Genomic DNA, 19,651 nt, shown 5'->3' with positions numbered 1-19,651 from the left:
TGGGCAAACTTCATATCACTAAAAGCACAAAGACAACCCTAGTGGTGGAAGAAGTGGCAGTCCTGACATCAGTGAAGTCACAGAGATTCATCTTCTCTCTACAATATTATGACAATTCAACCAGTATTTGGTGAAATATTCCAGTCTGGATCAAAGTGACAAACCATATGTCATTCCTTGAGTCACTCGTGGCTAAATCCCCTCCCTCGACCCTGGCTGCTATTTAATCTGCTTCCTCTTCTCCCTCAATTCATTCATTCTGCTGTGTTTTGCCCCTCAAAAACATCATCCATTCCTCTACTGTTTCTTCAATCCATTTATCTCTGTCTGCCCCTCCCATTTCCCATCTAAGCATCTCTCTGTTTACACCCCTTAATACACTGACTGAACCTGTCGGCTCAACGGTGTCAGCTTCCACTTTGTGAGACTTCCAGATGTACTCCCAGAGCTCGTTTTTTTTCACCGGTGCGGAAAACATCCAGGCTTACAAGCTGAGACCCACACAGGACATCATCCCCCCTGACAGTTGTCAAACCTTTCATCCCCTCCCCAAATTTCTCTCTCAGTAATGCAGGGGTGGTTGACACTCTTCTAACCATATCCCCTGCCCTCCGACCACATAAGCATACAATGTCTGCAAAATCTGCTGATCACAACAGTTTTCCCATATAGCATCTGGACGGAGAGTGCTCCTTGGCTACATCAAACTAAAAATACACACACCCATAGGTCAAAGAACAACCTCTCCCCAGAATCAATAAGAGACATGCAAAAACAATCATGCATGTTATGAAGGAAACGGTGAGAGAAAATAATAAACCCCCCTGAGCTTGGGGTAAACTGCATATCACCCACTGTTACAACATCACAGCAGATTTATTTGGCAAACTCAGTAAAAACAAATGAAACTGAAAAAACTAAAAGGGAGCGTCACTTATGCTAGTAAAGCAGGAACCAATTACCTTAAAAGTGCTTTGGGTTTATGCACTGATTAATTCATAATAACTACACATTTTAAATAGCATGCATGGTATTTTAAACAACGTACATATGTAATTATAATATTTCAGTGCTCTTTGTTTGTACTATAATTAGTGTGTTTTAAATAATTAATTGATCCTAAAGTTCCACTTACCCTCAAACCAACACAATGACCTCCATTAGCCACTTATGATGTTTAATTTTTTATCAGTAGTACAGGAATATCAAGTGCCCTTAGCTCTCTCCTTGCTATTTCAGTAGGCTGATGCAGTTCATTTATAGGTGAAAAAAGTATGAATCTATTCAGTGGTAGTTTCAAGCTTGATGTTTTATCAAGCTAGCTACATTTTCAGAAAACAAGTTCTCTTGGGGAATATGTTTTTATGTTTTTAGAGCAAGTGGCTGAAATTATTAGATCAAGGAGGCAGTTAGCTTAGCTTAGTTATGAGGGGCATTGACACACCAACCAGTTCACTCGCCACTTACTCACGTAGATGAAGAATGAGTCGCTCGCAGACCTTCCAAGCTGTGGTTGGCAAATTAACCCAATGTCATATTTACCACCCTGTCATATGTGAGCTAACATCCTTCCCTCTCACTGGAAGTCCCTTCAATTGCTCATCTCAAAGTCGAGAATAGTTTAACCTTGGACCAAACCACTTTGCTTCACCAGCAGTAACTGTGCAACTAATTTCTTTAAGTTGATTAATTTCATTGAGATTGTTTGCAATTTTGGTGTTAATCGCTCCCCTATATAAAGCCCAACAGATTTAGGATTTTTAAGACCAATACAGATATTTGGCAATTTAAAAATCGGATATTCTGATACATTGGCTGATACTGTTTTCACTTTTGACATAGGCTACCACACAGCTGTCAGGTGGCTCAGCATGGGCAAAGTATTACAAAGAGTAAAGGACCTGAGAACAGAAATTTGAGAATTTTGAGGAGAGCTCTCAGATGCAGAACAGAAGGCAGGTCTTGTATTTGCTGGGGATGTAACTGCACTAATGAATGAACTAAACTGCAAGGCAAGGGCCTATTTGCTACATGATGAAGGCTTTTATGAGAAATTTGGAGCTTTTCAAGCCAACATTATTATTCACATGCCAACAGTTAACTTGATGGTCCTCTTTGGATCCATCTTCACATGAACAATGATGATGAAGATTACAAATCCAGATACAAATACTCTCAAAGACGATCACATCACATTTCTACTCTCCTTCGCATTTTCACCTCAGAGATTGAATCAGACACTTTTCAAACCCGAGACACAGGAGATTTTTTTTTTATTATGCCTGCTGGACATTGCCGTAGCCTAATCCATCTACTCCAATTAGCAGCAGTTTATAAAGTGACAAAATTAATATTGTGCAGAATTGAGTTAAGGTTATTGGCACGACCCATTTGAAAAAATGAATTGCCCACCCTTGGCTTACAGGCTCAGAAAAAGGTTACAAGTCGCTTATTTGTGATGAACTAGCTATTGCTTTGTTTGGGGGAGCGAAAGGAAGTGGTGACGGAAAAGACCCAAGTAGGAAGTGACCATGGATGTCTGTGTCATTGTTCACAAAAGTCTCCCGCTGCTGGGTTCAGCAATATCAAAACTATTTTGTCAGCTGATCCACTATGTGCACTGGAAGATTTTCTTTTTATGAGCTACTGGAACATTTCCCTGAAAATGGCTACATTTTCCATTTTCAGAATTGGGATGAGCCAATGCACACCCTGCACTAGCCCCAGATTTACATGAGAGCGGTGCAATTTTGTTGAAAAGCAAAGAGTGGTTTTAAATGTGAACCACTAACATACTGTTTCTGTTATTCTCAAGGCAGCACTAAAATTCAGAAACACGTCCTTTTAAAAAGATGCAGACACGTTGGTTTATTGTGGATAATAACAGAAGATAGACGTAATCGTTAGTTGAAGTTTGTTTTTGTATTACACAAAGGCTTACTGAATGAAGATTGGAAAGAAAAAGTACACATTATAAAAATAAATATGGCATAAATATACAAATTAAACAGCACTGCAACTTTGTTATTGTGTTTTAAATTACTGGATTTTCATTATTGCTCAGGATAATTATTTTGAAATTAGGGTTTACCCTTATTAGCACATCTAACTAGTGCCGCCCAGTCCTATCAACACACTCTGTCTTTCTGACACACACACACACACACACAAACACACACACACACACACACACACACACACACACACACACACACACACACACACACACACAGATGTGTTTATGGAAGGTCACACAACTCCCCTTGATCTTTTCTTTGTTCGTGGTCAGGGCTACTCAACAGCAAGGACAAATACCACCCAAGACATACACACAAACTATGAATACTAATACATGAGCCAGAAACTGGTGAAATGTAAAAAAAATAAAATGGCACACATAAAAACATAAAGTCAAACAAAGATTACCCAAATTAATTCTGACCAGCCTTGCTAATGCATCAGAATTGCTCCAGTATTACCAGAAGTATCGTTTTCCCCAATAAATACATGACTATTCTGAGTAACAAGCAGGAAATCAGCATAGCTGTGGTTTGAAGGCTCACAAAAAAAATGAAACTTCAAAGATGATATCAGTAAAAAGAAATTTGTGATATGTTGGTTTTGATTTGAATCTTTTAGTTGCTGCTGCTGCTTGCGGAGAAATCCACAAAATACACCCCAAAACAGACAACGTGATGCTGAGTCAAAAAACTTTGACACAGTTTTTAAAAGGTCCGTGCTTGTCGAGTCGTGTTTTGAGTTAAAAGAGCTTTTAATTGAAAGTTATGTTGACTGACAGGATTACTATGAAATGCTGTTTTGCTGTGATGTTGATAACCTTAGTGGAGAGTGTTCACAGGTAAGAGGGGGGTACCGGCAGATAAGATAAGGAAGGGAAGAGGAGGAGAATTGTGAGTTTTACTGTAATGTGATTATATTAATAGTGATCCAGAAGTGACAATATCAATCACTGCAAGTACATACAAAATGTACATATGTATATTTACACCTATGTGTGTGTGTGTGTGTGTGTGTGTGCGTGTGTGCGCGCATATGATCATTGTTCATTTCTGTTTAACTTGATGTAACTACAAAAAAAACCCCAAAAGACACAAAACGTCTCCCCATCAGTGATTTCTCACAAAAAGATAGAAAGTATACAAGAGGGAATTTTACTTTATAGCCTTCCATTTGATTACTTCATTACTTCTGGATGAATGTTGATATATATCCATTTCACACTATGGTTGATCAAAAGTGTGTGGAACTTCTCTTTCTCAAGGGCTTTTTAAATTTGTTTCTTTTTTGTCAGATATTTAGTTATCTTTAGAATTGAATAGAACAGTCTGAATGTAAAACCTAAAGAAAATTTGTCATTACATTTACACTACAGTACTATGCAAAAGTCTTAAGTCTCCTGTCATTTATTTGTATTTTGCCAGGATATCAAACAGTATATAGATCATCTGAAGTTCTTCTTTTTTCTTAAGGATATGACTTTCAGATACAGTTTATCTGCTGTTGTTTTTTTGTTTGTTTTTTGTCTTCCACTTGCAGTTTCCTCAAATTTCTTGAATTGCACATCATGCTGTGTTTTTGGCTAATACCTCTTTGGGAATCACATTGTTGGTGCAAAAATACTACTTTATGTCTATCAGACTGTGTTTTCATTGGAATTTTTGTCAATTCAACCAAAGAAATGGGAACACATTATGTGTAGTTCTAGTAAAAAAGTTCCCAATTATACCAATTAAAATTGGTTCTTTGATAAGTTGTCTATTATGTGAAGACACAACACTAGTTCATCACTTAAGTTATGTGCCTTCTTATGCTTGAATGATTCACAGGTCAGTGTTAAGTGGTTTAATAAATGTATCTGAAAATGCTCGAAAGAAAAATATAAAGAAATGGAGTGACTTAAGACTTTTTGCACATACATACTGTATCTGAGTGGAGCCTCACAAACTTTTGATATGGTACCAATCTGTTCTAAAGAAGAGATGTGATTAGTCAGATCCTATGAAACATTTGTGTGTGTGTGAAGAGCATCATGGTTAACATGAAACATTGCTCCAAGCAGACACCATCTCCATCTCTCCGTATGTATGATGGATAGCTCTAACCTGCTGCTGGCAGAGACACAAGAGGGTGAAGGGCTGGACAGGCCTGGTGCACAAATGCAAACATGCACACATATAGAGACTGAGATCTGAGGCTATCAGCGCTTAGCAGGTACTAAGAAACTCGGGGGACAACAAGTATGCGTGTGTGCGTGTGTGTGTGTGTGTGTGTGGGGGGGGGGGGGGGGGGGGGGGGGGCACTCCTTATGTGTTTCTTCTGGCAAGAAGTTATGGGCCCCTGATTAGTTCACATGGGCAAAAACAAGGAAATGACTACAGGCAGACCTAAATCCTGTTTAACAAAAAAAAGAAGAGAGAAAACTATATCACAAACTACACCCAAAACAACATGAGTTTAACAAGCAACTGACAGGTTGGCGCCGTCAGGGAGCTGTGGAAGAAAAGAATGCAGTGGGAAAAAGCCTGTATATACAGTGACTGAAGGAAGTTTCTGTAACACAGTCAAAGTGTAAGAGTGTCACATGTTGTGGCACAATACAGAGAGAAAAAGTCATGGAAAAGATTAAAGAAAAAAAAGCGCTAACAGCCAACATTTAGTGCTTTTGAGCTGAATCACTAACACATTTGTAGTGTTAGTGATTCAGCATTATCTTTTTACCAAAAGATAATGCTGACAGAGGAAAATAAGCAGAGGGTACCACACCACCTATCTCACACTATCTCCAGATGCATGACCCTCCCACCTTAAATCTTAAATGAATGCTGTATGTGTCTTCACCTGCACAACATACAGCCAGGAGCCCCACTCCTGGAAGACGTCTGTGCAACCTAATGAGAACAAAAAGGAAATATGGCAAAAATAAAAGACTAAGTGATCAAATCACAGCGACTCTGACTTACTACCCCCTGCTTCTCACGGTGCAGTAAGGCAAAACTCACTTCATACGTGACTGAAATAACACATGAAGAAAAAAGACATGGTGTTAACGTTTTGCATTCACTTCCACAAAACATTAGGTTTACATTTAAGCCTCTAAAGAGTTCTTCTTTACTGTCGGTTAAAGTGCACGTTTCAAGAAAACCACACATCATTGCACTTTCCAGGCAAACTCATACAGCGAATCGTCACCTTATTCTCTCAGGAAAAAGAAAGAAGAAGTGTAATTGATGGTGCAACTTGATTTAGCATTTTTAGCAAAAGTTATCGAGTTTTAAACTGTAATGACTGCTTCTGGTGTAGGTAGGTGTCCACTGAAATCTGATAGCACGTAATATGAAGCTAAAGACATTTAGCGTAACATAAAGACTGGGAAACGGGGAATCGTTTAGCCTTGGCTCCAACTTAAGCTTTCTAACTTGTCTGCTTGTTTTCACTCAAACTGAAGATAAGGTGCTGTCCTCCTTCAGCACATGTTCGGAGACGGGACCTCCCGTCTGACTCCGCATTGTCTCACCAACAGCTTTCCCCTCTGCCTCCCAATCCGCCCCGTTGCCTCTGCCCCTGTCCACTTTGCTCCTAATGCCTCACAACAACTGTGCAGTGCCGAAGGTCGCATGACTGAAAAATACCTCGGCGTACACAAGCTGTCTGCAGGTAGATAGGTATAAATTTCTGGGAATAATGAATGGCTCACAAAAATGTTGGAAAGAAGTTTTTTTGTTTGTTTGTTTTGGGGGTTTTTTTTGTTTTCTTTTTTAATGAATGTATTTTTATGTAATTACAACCCCAACCACTCAAAGGGGTTAAAAGCAAGCTCCTGGGAATGCTAAAATTGTAACAGCCTGAGGAAAAGTGTGGACAGATGATGAAGTGTGAAAAAAAACATGCAGAATGCTTCTAGCTGCTGATGCATGTGTGTGGCTTGACCTCCTGTGGGGGTTAAGACCTTAGTAAACTGACACGATTTGTGATGTAGCACCTTCACGGGTATCTCGTTCGTTTATGAAACCAAAAGACGTGACGTGTGTGTCTTTGGGGGATTTTTCAGCTCTTATCTCTGGGCTTTTAGGACACTCGTAGGAAAATAAGCCTTTTAAAACACTTCACAGAGATCACCCCTACAATCGGTCAGTCATCTCACAGAAAACTGTAACTATTAAGCAAAAAAAATTAAACACAGACACAATATGTATCCAGCTTTCAGGAGCGAGACAGGAAATATCAATTTGACTTCTGGAGATGACTTCATACGACAGAAAAGGTTTAGCACAAGCACTGCCATGGCGACACCAAGCTTTTTTTAATTTCCCCCCTCACTTCTCCGTCTGCAGCTCTGGCAGACACAGCACCTCAGACAGAAATGAGTCATTTTCTGTGGTAAAACCCAGCCCTGGTGAGCTTTACCACAAGTCACCATTAACACACACATAGCAGGGATTCAATTTTAGGGTGCTCAATCCCTTCTACACTGCACTTGAGTATATTTGGACCCCAAGGACAATTAAAATAACACCTGCTGTTGTTAATATTAGGTGTGAAATCTATTGTAGCTGTCCAATATGCCACTGACGAAGATACTGACAATAAAATGCCTGCAAGTTAGACGAAAGCGTCGCAAATCAGCAAGAAAAAAGGAAAAACAATACAAAAGTGTGTTGAGTGTCACAGTGTGAAGTAATACTTAAGCTTTAAAAAGCTTTAGCAATCAAGTCAATGCTTTTACTCTGAAAAGTGTGTCTCGTGCTGTGCTTCTGGCACGGCCCACATCCGAATGAAATAGAGTTCATGCCCTACATACCACAATTATTACCTTTCATTGAATCATTAACAATAAACCAGAACATCAGGGGCGGGGTAGCTCATCTGGCCCATGTTAAATCACAAATCACAGGTTATTGTAAAGTGTGAAGCACACAAAGAAAGTTTTGCTGTCGAAGGTTTGCTGTAGAAACAACTGAAATTACTATCGCGTAGTTACAATATTATGACTATGTGATAGTAATGACCATGACCGTTAAAGGAATGAAAATATATGAATGCATCAGCATGTCACAACACTGACGCTGCTACATGCTACATTTCCAGCCCAGTCTTGTTCCAGTCTCCAAGTAGTTCACTGGCATGGTGATGGTGATGGGAAAGTCCCAACCATGCTTTCCAGTGCATGATTATGATGAGTAAGATCATGATGATATCCATCTAATAGAAAACAAAACAACGCATATTTCGAGCTATCCCATCACTGGGTGTTTCATCAAGTTCTTTCATTATCATTTTGGATGAAGTTAATCAGCATCGAGAATCTAGTGTTAACATAACAGTGAAAAAGCATTAAAATCCTACTGCATAGTCCCTGTGCAGAACCACGTACCAGGGCTGTGGTTAGTATTAGCAGCTAGCTGGTAAAGACGGTGGAGCATATATGAGCCAAATATTCTTCATGAATGTTATTCCAGCTTATTTCTGTAATGAAAAAAAAATACTAAAAATATTTCAGTTTTGCACATTTTGGTAAAAATGGGACTACACTGGCATTCAGTGTCAGCAATGACTAGTCCAACTTTAAACATGTCCACCTTGCTATGAATGTCCTTTTCTGTGTGAAGCAGAGAGTGGGTGGCTTCAAGGTGGTCAGACAGTGTTTGTTAGGGGAAATGGACTGTTGCTAGTTTACTGTGAGTCATTGAAGGTAAAAATAGTTCTTTTTTTAAAAATTTCTTCCACTTTAATTTTTCACATTTCATGGCTCTGTGAATGCCTGTTATCCACGATGTGCCCACACCATGCATCTTTCTCCCTTCGAGCTGATATGCATCTTTGATTACCAACCAGTAACGCCATTACTGCTTTTAGAAGACACACCAGCTTTACCTGACTCTGTGCATCTTCCACCTCACATGGGTGCCATATGCTGCACAGACAGCAGTCAGTACCAGGAAAAACTGTTACACATCTGTCGCTTGTTCAGGCAACAGTATATGAGACTAAGACATGTGGGTGGGCTTGGTGGTTTTGCAGGCTCGAGGCAGCATCTTTGAACTTTTCTTTGACATCACAATGTTTCAAGAAATATGCTTCTTTGTCTTGTTTCTCCAGTAACTGTAGCATCCTGCCAGCTTCGCTTTTTTTTTGTGACATCAGTCAACTCTGCGCACACTCCGGATGCATGAGTTTGTCATCATCTAAATGAACTTCATGTGACACTGTGGTAGAGTTACTGACAAGAAGAAGGCTTCTCAATTAAATGATTACCTTTAATCATTTACAGTTTACTCTAAGTAATTGCAGTTAATCACTAAAAGTTAATCTTCCTAAGTTTTTAATGTGGACTTGGTGACAGAGCAATAGTTGCTTTGCACTGTCAGAAAATAGTGGATAATATCAAGGAGATGGCAATAAATTTAGGGTTTTTATTTTCCAGAGTCAATCCAAAAAATTCTTCTTAAAAGGTGAGAACCTGATGCATTTATTTGAACAATAACTTACGTGATCCATTACCAAAATGATCAATCAACAGTTTTTTGTTCCAGGACTAACGTCAGATTTTGCTTTCTTTTCCTACATTTTTAGCTTCTTATGCTCAAGCCTAAAAAGGTAAACCCTCCAAGCAAAACACATGTCACCCATCACTGCAGCTGGCTTTCCTGCAAGAAGTGAGGCAAAAGAAAGAGAAGACTATCATACATCAGGAAAACAGATACCGTATGCATGACACTATTGATCCAAGCTTGCGTAGGTTCATCTGATCTTTGATGCAGTAGTTGGTGTTGACTATTTTTTCCCCACATGCACATATTTGTCTTGTTCTGCGCACAGATCATGCACCTTTATGAAACAGACGCAAAGCGAGGTACAAGAAAGATTTAATCCTCCTCTTCCTTTTTATTCTTTTTTTTCCGTTCTCTGTATGATTACTTCCATTAAATTTAAGAAGAACTAAGCAGCTTAACACTATGAATGCCTGAGTGGATCGTCTGTATCAAAGGCCTGTATATATGATTCATAGATCACTACTACAAAGACCTGCAAGACATATATATTATGTGGGAGATGAAGGAGACATGGGGGGAAGTGCTGCATATATGCCTTTTTGAGTTCAGATGTGGTTACCCTGTAGTCTAGTGATGCACCAATCTGTTATTAAGATAAGAGAGTACTACAGAATGCTATGCTATCGATATCAGTGACAGTGACACAATCTATTAAATTAAGTTCTTTGTTGTTCTTTGTTTACAATACCACACATCAACAGCTGTGCAGCACCAGCTTTTAGCTGGAGAGCTAACATGGCGTGGAGGAGGCTAACAGAAATAATTCAGCAGGTTGGACACAGTTCACACTCGCTACCCAGACTGTTTACTGTCGCCTTCTTTCTGTCGCTCATGCTTTGCTCAGTTGATAGTACTTTCATTGCACTCACAGTACCATACCATACCATACCAACTTTATTTCTAAAGCACTTTAACATAAAACCAGAGTTTCACAAAGTGCTGTACATGTTAATAGCATACGTAAAGAAAATTAAAGTAGCAAAACTTCTTGGAAACTCAAGTTATTCTTTCACCCGTTTCTTGTCAGCACCACTCCACACTAGATGTTTGCACACATTTACTTCACCCTGATGTCATTTTGCGAGTGGGACTCAAAACAGGACAAAGTGAAAATGCATTGACGATAAATGACATCAGCGGTGCGGTAACTACGCTCACACTGAGTTTTTTTTTACAACAAATACCAATTTAGCAAATATATACTCTTGGATGTATTGGTGTATTATATTTGATCTTTATTTTATTTAAATGGGTTACTGCAAACATGCAAAAATCTGAATGTGCCAGACTCATTTTGACTGTAGTGTAGGGCATGGAAATAGCTCCTGTCACTGCAGTCCCTGACAAACTGATATAAAAAGCCTGAACACATACATAATATATAAATCACTCTATATATATTATAAATCAGTCTTGCATAACACTTTCAAATCACATGAAAAAAGACAAAGGTCCATGAAGAGTATTCCAAAAACAAAGGCAATTAATAAATCATTGTTTGAGACTTTACTTCAGGTTTCACGATGTCTTAAGCAGAGCAACAAACATAAAATAAGACTTTAAACACACACACAGAGCTATTGAGTGGAATCTGAAATGTGGTATATTCCTTAGGTCTGTGTGTATATGCTTCTTGATAAGAAAGTAATAAATGCCCAAAACGTTACTTCAGAATCTTCTCTGGAAAAGGTTCTGGTGGATGCAGATCTGTTGTAATTTTATTTGATTACAAGAAAGAGGAAGACAGTTTATTCATAAGTAAATTGACACGAACATCATGTCAGTGCTCTGTGTGCCTCAGTGATGAAATGGTTAACAGAGTTAACGGATCTCTGTGTCCTTGGTTTGAGACCAAGAAGAGACGTAAGTCCAGCCTCAGGGGGTCATAAGTTAGTGTACTCTCAATGCTGGTCCCAGGACAAACAGGAGGATTGTGTCAGCGAGGGCAAAAACTGTGCTAAGAAGAACATTCACCATGGCAACCAGTTGAGAAATAAGGGAGCAACCAAAAGTACCACATCACATCAGCATTGCGTGTAATGGAATACTCAAGGATAAGGTATCGGGTATTATATCAGAATCGGATAAGAAGTTGGATCGTTGTGTCTTCTCATATGATGGATCTTCCATGCTTCCAAGCATTTCTTGCATGCTACGTTTGGCATTACAGCCACCAAATTTCCAGCAAGAGTATTAACTGAAAGCTGTGCAAATGAAAGAGAACTTGTTTAGAACGAGCAGTTCACCCAAGTTTAAGTAGTGGTTGTCACAGCAACAATTACATCTTTTTTTTCTAAATGTTTGCAGTAAACAGCTGAAATACTACAGCAGAGTTTGCAACAGAACTCTGAGCTAAACGCTACCTTAACTAACAATTTCCTCTTGTCTAAATATAGACATGTTGTGCCGTATGCATCATTCTCACTTGAGTTTTCAGCATGCAAATCAGCATTCACACTGTGAATCTGACCTTTGCTGAAGCATGAGATACGCCACATACATTTTCTGTTGGCAAACCACGCATTTTCACTTCCTCTGTGGTGGCTGCTACAGTGGCATGTGGGGTCACTGGCACCAGTATCACTGTGTGAAGGTTTGCAAAAAAATGTTAGCATCTCATGAGAAAACTAATTTCAATGCAAATTGCCCAAAAACATTTCAGCTGTTGCACACACTGTTGCACACACTGTTGCACCAGCTCAGAAGGCAACTGATTCACATTCAGGCTAGTTGCATGAGATTTGTGTATTGTAGTTCTGAAGATGGGCCCCTTTGTTCAACGACCAAGGCAAGAAACGCGAGACAAGAAAAAGGAGCATTACAACAAACGGCTGTGATCAAAGAGGCTCATTTGAGCTATACATGACATGTGTTAAAACACTTATTCAGTGGCTGCTACTTAGACATAATTCGACTTAACTGCAGGTATAAATACACACAACACTGTCACTTTGGAGACACACAGCTGAATCCTGTGAAGCTGCAGGTAACTAACAATATCAAACCACTGGGAAGAATAAACACAACTTCAGCTCCAGCTAGAGTTTCACCATATCTGTATTTTTCTGTTAGACGTCTTTAATACAGTTTTTCTCAGTCGCTTTGGTGCGTTTCTCAGATCAGAATTGAAATTCTCATAACTATTAGTTCAACCTCCACAACACTCAGTCATTTGTGCACATCATAGTAGCAATTTCTCCTCTCTCTGAACAAACTGCAAATGATTTTGGACATGAATCAGTTGCTTCCATACATTTCCCTGCTGCTTTCTGACATTTCCATTTGCTTATGTCATGTCAGTCAAAAGTAATCATACCTATGGATGCTGAATAGTCATTCCCAATAAAACTAATAGTCATACATCCATTGCTTAAGTCATCACACACAAAATTGTTGAACTAGTTATCACATGCCAAATATTGGCCATCTGTCAAGCAAATCCTATACCTTTCTGTATCATTGTTCCTGGAAATGTCTCCGAAATTGAACAATTGATCTCAGGTGAATTACAGCTGTCACTCATGAGGAGGCTCTACCAAATGGGTGATTTTATGTTTACATGTATTCTACAGTGAACAAGTGACTGTAGCATATTTTTCTTTTGCACAATTCTGTAGGATTACAAACACTTCTACACAATGGAAATGTGAAACGTACGTATTCAGTGTCTCAGTTACTCCCAAGACTCCCATAACATCTACAGTGACTTTACTGCACATTTCAGATGGCTGTACAGGTAGGCCATAGTGCTGTTGTCAGCATTTTCAGGTGTCACCAATTGTTTTTGCAATGGGAAACACTGAAATTATAAACTGTCATAGTGGAAACATGACAATGCCATTTGACTATCTTGTTCATAAAGATGGTGTCAAGACTTTTCATTTTGATGGCACTGACAGTTTCATTGACATGGATACTTGCTTTTGAGGTATGGATAATCAATTCTGTGCATGTGACGTGCTTTTGCAGGCTATCCACTAGGTTTTGCAGTTTGCACTAATTGTTTTGGGAAATGCACTAACTGCTGTGCAAATGTTAATGGTGTTCTGAGAAACGCACCAAAGCGACTGAGAAAAACTGTAACAACTAACAGGAAAAAAAATCTAGCAAATTTAAGCTATCGTTCCAATACAGAAGAAGCCGCTTTGTGTCATAAAAACTGGCTCTGAGGCGCCCCCTTATTTGGCGTGAGATTTGTTTTCACAGAACAGAAAACAAAGGCCTGCATATGGTGGTTTCATCACAAAGGTCAAAATTATCAAGAAATCGTTAAACGAGAAAGAAAACTATTCTTGAACTAAGACTGGTTTACAGCCTCCACCCCGCCTCCTTACGAAACTGCAAGCGTTGACGAAGGCTGTGAAATCCAGCTGAAAGCACTGGAAAATATCCAGAAAGCGAACACTGATTTGAGGCTATTTTATCCCATGATTACAAGTGCTTTGTGTCATTGGTATAAACTAGAAAATATGAACAGAGCCATCCATCCTCTTCCACTTATCCTTACTTATCAGAGTGAAGTGGCTGGAGTCTATCCCAGTTACCAGAGGGCGAGAGGACAGATCACCAGTCTGTCTCAGGACTAACAACGTATCTTAGCCAATGCAGAAAAAATGCATTCAATTTAACTTCTGTTTATTCACTGTTTTATTTTATAGTCAACGAATTTGGGTTATACTGAATAAATATAAGTAGTAAGTATTTTTTGTAAATTATGGTCATGCAGTGTAAAGGTTTATCTGTGGTACAAAAGCACATGCTCATTGGCTAACGAGTTCTCGGTGTGTGTGTGTGTGTGTGTGGGGGGGGGGGGGGGGGGTACAAGCTGATGGCAGAATCTCTGAACTTGAGGCTTCAATGCAGGACTTGATGTCACAGTAGCTACATCCATTTTTTTTTACTGCCTGTCGGTATAGCTCACCTTTCAGAGGCAGTCTAATCTTGCCTACATGTTATGCAGTGTTAGGTGTGACACATTACAATGTAACAACATTGCAAAGAAACAAAAATACTGTAATCACATTTCATTTTTCAGTAATACAGTAATCTAATGCACGACTGTGCTGAATGGAGTGATCACATCACAGATACAATTGTGCCGTTACTTGGGTTACAAAGTTTCTTCGGTTATTTGCAGGACGGGTAGAGAAAAACAAAACAAAAAAACAGTGAACTGATCTTATAATCAGCTGCTTTCAGTTTGTGTGCAGGAGGAGGAAATGGTTGAGCGATGTAAAGTGGAGATATGGATATTGCGTTCACTTTTCTGACACAAAAGGACAAGAGCAAGATGATAAAGCACAAACTGTGTCCAGGACAGAAACAACTACATTATATTGATAGCATGACTTTAGCTCTTTGCAAGCAACTTCACAGACAGCATGCTAGCGCAAAGCTAGCCAAGAACCCAGAGCTGAGTGTATGCCGACCCCAGCCCAGCAGCCAGAGCGTGCACTTCAACAAAGGCAGTAATGAGCAGTCAGCTATGCAGAAAATACTGAATGAAAGATCATATGTATGTCCTCATTGGGATAAAGTTATGTGTCGTGGGATTGTAGCCTAAGGTTTATATTTTTAACTTTTAACTCTGAGAAAGTACATATCAGGTAATCTAATATAGTGATGAGAACGAGTAGTGTACTAGTGCACTTACTTTCTCCAGCAAGTAGTTAAATAAAGTACATTATAAATTACTTTCAAGAAAATTAATGAGTAATGTATATTATATAACTTGAATAATGACCACACCACTGATTTTTTTTGGTCATCAAATACCATCAAGACAGCCCTTTAGTCTGAGAATACAGTGCTCAGAGAGTAGCGGAAGAGCAGCAGGCACACTGTTACATGGTCAGAGGTGGAAACCATGAGGTAGGTGTTAGTTTGCTGTCATCTTCGTGTGAAATCCTCCACATGTGGGCTATAGCAGTGTAACCACAACCTATCAGAAAAACATGTGAGTAAACAGACCATTTCTCAAAGACTTCTCCTTTGGCATATTTCTGTAACTACAAATGAAGCTGCTGTTTTCATGCAAGAAAGCACACGAACTTTGTGATATAACGTCATCTTCTTCTGCTGCACTGATTAAACTTTCCCTTTTTTGCATCAAGGGTGGATTCGATAGATTTTGATTCTATAAATTTCTATAAACCTATAAATTCTAGTCTATATATTGTCAAAATGCAACCATTAAGTTAAAAAAAAGAGAACCTTACATTGGCATTCCTGGCATCCATGAATTTCTAGAAAACAAACAAACAAATGAAGTAAAACCTATATATGCATAGGATGCTGCCAGAGGTTTTAGATTGGCCCTTTAAGGAAGGCATTACAGGCGCAGGTGTAGGGAATTACAGCCAGAAGGAAGCCACACAGTTTTTCAACCAGGTGGGGTTGTTGATTCTGATGGTCATGCCATGTGTTTTTCAGCCTATATTTGCACTGAAGATATGATTAATAAATAAAGCACTGGCCATGGCGGACCTCAGTTTCTTCATCACAACGAATTGGAAACAACTTCAAATTCCCTCAAGTGGCATTTTGGTGGTTGGATTGCCACGAAAATGATGACAGCAAATTCTCAAGACTATATAGTCTCTGCTTTCTCACTGGAAGAGGACATTTTTATCATGGCAGCCTGGTTGTGACTTTGCCACAATAAAATCACCAGACGTGAAAAGTGAAAACTGTCATTTTCTGCTGCACGCACATGTTCAGCAGAGGCATTCCCACAGTCTATAGATATATTCATGTGTGTGAAAAACACAAATAAGGATGCTCAAACTGAGTCTAAGAAGAGACAAGCAGACGATAAGCTAACATAATCACTCACCACTCCAGGAAATCTGTCCGCCCATGCCAGCAGACAGTTTATGTCAGATTAGTGCTGATTGCTGCAGACTCCAGGGAGCACGCTAATTCAGATTCAAATATTACAGTCAGTATAGGAGGAGGGGGAGAGGGAGGAGAAGGAGGAGACATATTGCTAATGACGGAGATAGCCGGTTTCACCGCTATGTCTTGCCAAGTTAATAAATTCACTGCAGAGTTGCAATGTCTTAAGACTTTACAGTATATCCTCTGACATTCCAGTCATCAATGAATTAACTGCCCTCTCTGCTCTACTGCGGCATTCCATGTGCTCAGGAAAAGACAAATTTCCTTGAAAGAGTTGTGAAGCACGTAAACCCGTTTGTGTTTGACTCGTCCTTCAGCTCCTCCTTCCATATCTGCAGCACACATACTGTGAAAAGACACTGAAATGTGATCAACTCGTACAGAAAACACCTTGTAATCTCTGCGGGGCAGCGAAACAGAGGTCTCGAAACAGCGTTCATCTAATTTACTCCTTTGTAATCAAATAACAGGCCATAAAAGGCAACTTTGTTTAGCAACCATATGAACTCCAAAATACCCTCTGGCTATTTCTCGCGACTCACAAGCATCCTATCATGTGTGAGCGCCGTGATGCTGCCGCAGTCCCTGCATTAAAGGAGCAGTTCAAAGAAGAAAACAAAGAGCTTTGGCTTGAGTCACAAGGTCAACAGACAAAAAAAGAGAGGAACGAGAGAAAGCCTCAAACAGAGGTCAAATGTTTAGATCGTGAATATTATTGCAAAACCAATAGCTATTTCTATGGTAACTGATCATTAAAGTCATTGATTCAGATGAAACCATAAACACGATGTGGTTCCAGTGTGAGAATTTATTACGTTTTTGGCTACAATAAGAAGGTCAGACAAACAATGTGTGTTATGTGTTAATGTCACCTTGAAGATTGTGGCATTGCCTAAAACTGTACTTTGTGTGAATGGCAGCCCATTTCTATTTTTTTAATGTGTTAAAGACTAAATTATTAAGTACAAAAGAATTAAATTGAACAACGTAAATGATAATTAGTCACAGCCCAGTAGGTGACTGTGTTCCTGCTGTTTGTGTCACTCCAGTCGACTCATACTGATGGAAGCCAGATGCCCCTCTTCTCTGAAATACCAAACTCAAACCACCTGCAGCTCCATCGCTGTTAGGAATTTACATAGATTAAATGCTGCCAGTACAACAAGCACATGTGGGCCTCTGAAGCAGGCAGTGGTAGCTATCATAACCCAACACTATGGACTCAAACCAGCTTTTACCCCTGTGTGAACCGCCTCCTGCCGCTCACACTACAGTGCTGGGCCAGCAGCGCTGAGCGTGATGGAACAAGATCAGTTAAGTAACAGCGTCCAGCCTCATTCACAATAACCCTGAATTTGCGCACGTAGAAGGAAAAGCACTGTTCGACAAACTGCAGGAATACGATTAAAGACACTAAAGAGAGACAGAGAGGGTTAGATTAAAAAGAAAATGATGATGGGATGGTTATGGCATGGGCTTGGCCATATGAGCTTCAACTGAACTGACCCCTTGACACTCACACAGCCACACACATTTCTCTCCAGCTCTAACTCAATTCTCTAATGACCATCACAAGCCGGAATCACATGTAAGCGTAGAAATCTGAGAATTAATCAGAGACATGCACTGTTGACTTTGTCTCTATCCCACTTTCTCCCACTTATCCTCCCCTGCTCCAAACTCTGATACATCACCGGTACAAACTTCTTGGACGTGACCTAGAAGTTTATTCACTTCTGCTGCTCTGGAGGTGAACTTGAGAGAGAGCGTAGCATCACCAGAGGAACTACCCAAAGCGAGCCCACAAGCTCTTAGCCCCGTCACTAAGCCAGCAGCAATTTCCCTTAACCAAGAACTTCAGATCGAATCACTGCCTACGAGGGTTTGTTCTAAAACAGGGTGAGACATAATTTCACAAGATCTGCACCAGAAACAGCAGAAACACATGGCACTGCAGAAACACAGCCTACTTCTGACAGCGTAAACTCTGGCATGACCAGCATCTAATTAGAGCATCGCACAGTAATTTGACTGACCGTTCAACGTCTCTGTTATATAAGCTCATGGGTGGCGTGCCTCTGAGACCTGGCTGTCTATGAAGCACCCTTGTTCCTTCAGAATAAATCTCACCTGGGCACATACAGAAAGTTCGTATTAGGACAGGACACCGACTTTTTAATGGGCGTGTTGGCAAGGTGAGTGACACTTCTAATGGATGCGTTTAGTCGCTCGGTCGTCAATTATGCATGCTGCCAGGATCCAAGCGTGTGCCGTCTGGCGTGCGCGCAAGGATGCGCCGAGGGAGCTTCGGTACTGTAGAAGAAGTGCTTGTTATTTGATCCAATAATCATTACACGCGTCTTTTTTCTGCGGTCATTACTTACCAATAATCGCATCTGTTGTCAAAAAAAAACGTTGCCACATCCTGAGTGCCGTTAGTGTGAAGCTGTGTCCTTGTAGCTTCACTCAGTCTCAGTCCACGGACTTTTAAACAGAAGATTTATCAGAATTTTTTTTTTAAATGGCTAACAGCAGACTTGTAAGAGTCCTGGAAGCATTTCGTGTGCATCAGAAGCTTCAAAGTCTGAAAGTCCTGAATCAAACTAGACTTCTGAGTTGGGCGGGACAAACAGGGAGGAGAAGAAAAAGTGGGCAGTGTCGCGGAGTGAGGGTTCCTGAGCTCTGAGGGTCGCTCGGCCGTTAATGTGAGCAGCGACACCATAAAAAGCAGGGTTGGGATGAAGGCATCTGCAAAAATCCGCACATCAGTCGCAAGTCTGTCAATGTGGCGTGCACAGAGCCTCCACGGCAAACGGGTGCGCTCCCCAACAGACGCGCACAGCAAGCAGCGCAACTGTGTGTGTTTCACTCCCTCTCCGCCCCTCCCTCCCGCTGTAAGACACGCTGTATAGCTGTTACTTACACACAACCATGGAGGAGAATAATGGACAGGTAGAGCAGAGAAGGATGAGGGACAGACATGCCAGGCAGGCAGCAGGTCAGTCACAAACAGAGCTAAAACAAAGCCATCCTGCATTTAGCCTAAGAGCTTTTAGATGAATATGTGTGAAGTCTTTCAGTGCTTCAGCTTGGTGCTTGAAAATTTTAAGGTTTAAGCTCCTTCTCTGCTTCAATGTGCTTTTAAAAAGTGTAGACTACCTGTTTTGTGATTCTTTCTC

The 19,651-nt window shown here is 40.1% G+C and overlaps 1 protein-coding gene across 1 annotated transcript in view; it reads right to left on the bottom strand.

The window, feature by feature from the left end:
• itga1 (integrin, alpha 1) overlaps positions 1-19,287 on the bottom strand; it is a 61,798-nt gene extending 42,511 nt beyond the window's left edge. Inside the window, exon 1 of the mRNA XM_004549724.3 lies at positions 18,857-19,287. Coding sequence (XP_004549781.3) covers positions 18,857-18,896 — 40 coding nt within the window. The 5' untranslated portion in view covers positions 18,897-19,287. The remainder of the gene's footprint in view (positions 1-18,856) is intronic.
• Between the last annotated feature and the right edge of the window lie 364 nt (positions 19,288-19,651).

The sequence above is a fragment of the Maylandia zebra genome, linkage group LG7 (genome assembly GCF_041146795.1).
Source record: "Maylandia zebra isolate NMK-2024a linkage group LG7, Mzebra_GT3a, whole genome shotgun sequence".
Lineage (NCBI taxonomy): Eukaryota > Metazoa > Chordata > Actinopteri > Cichliformes > Cichlidae > Maylandia > Maylandia zebra.
Note: the sequence above shows the minus strand (reverse complement) of the source record. Positions and strands in the feature narration are given on the sequence as shown.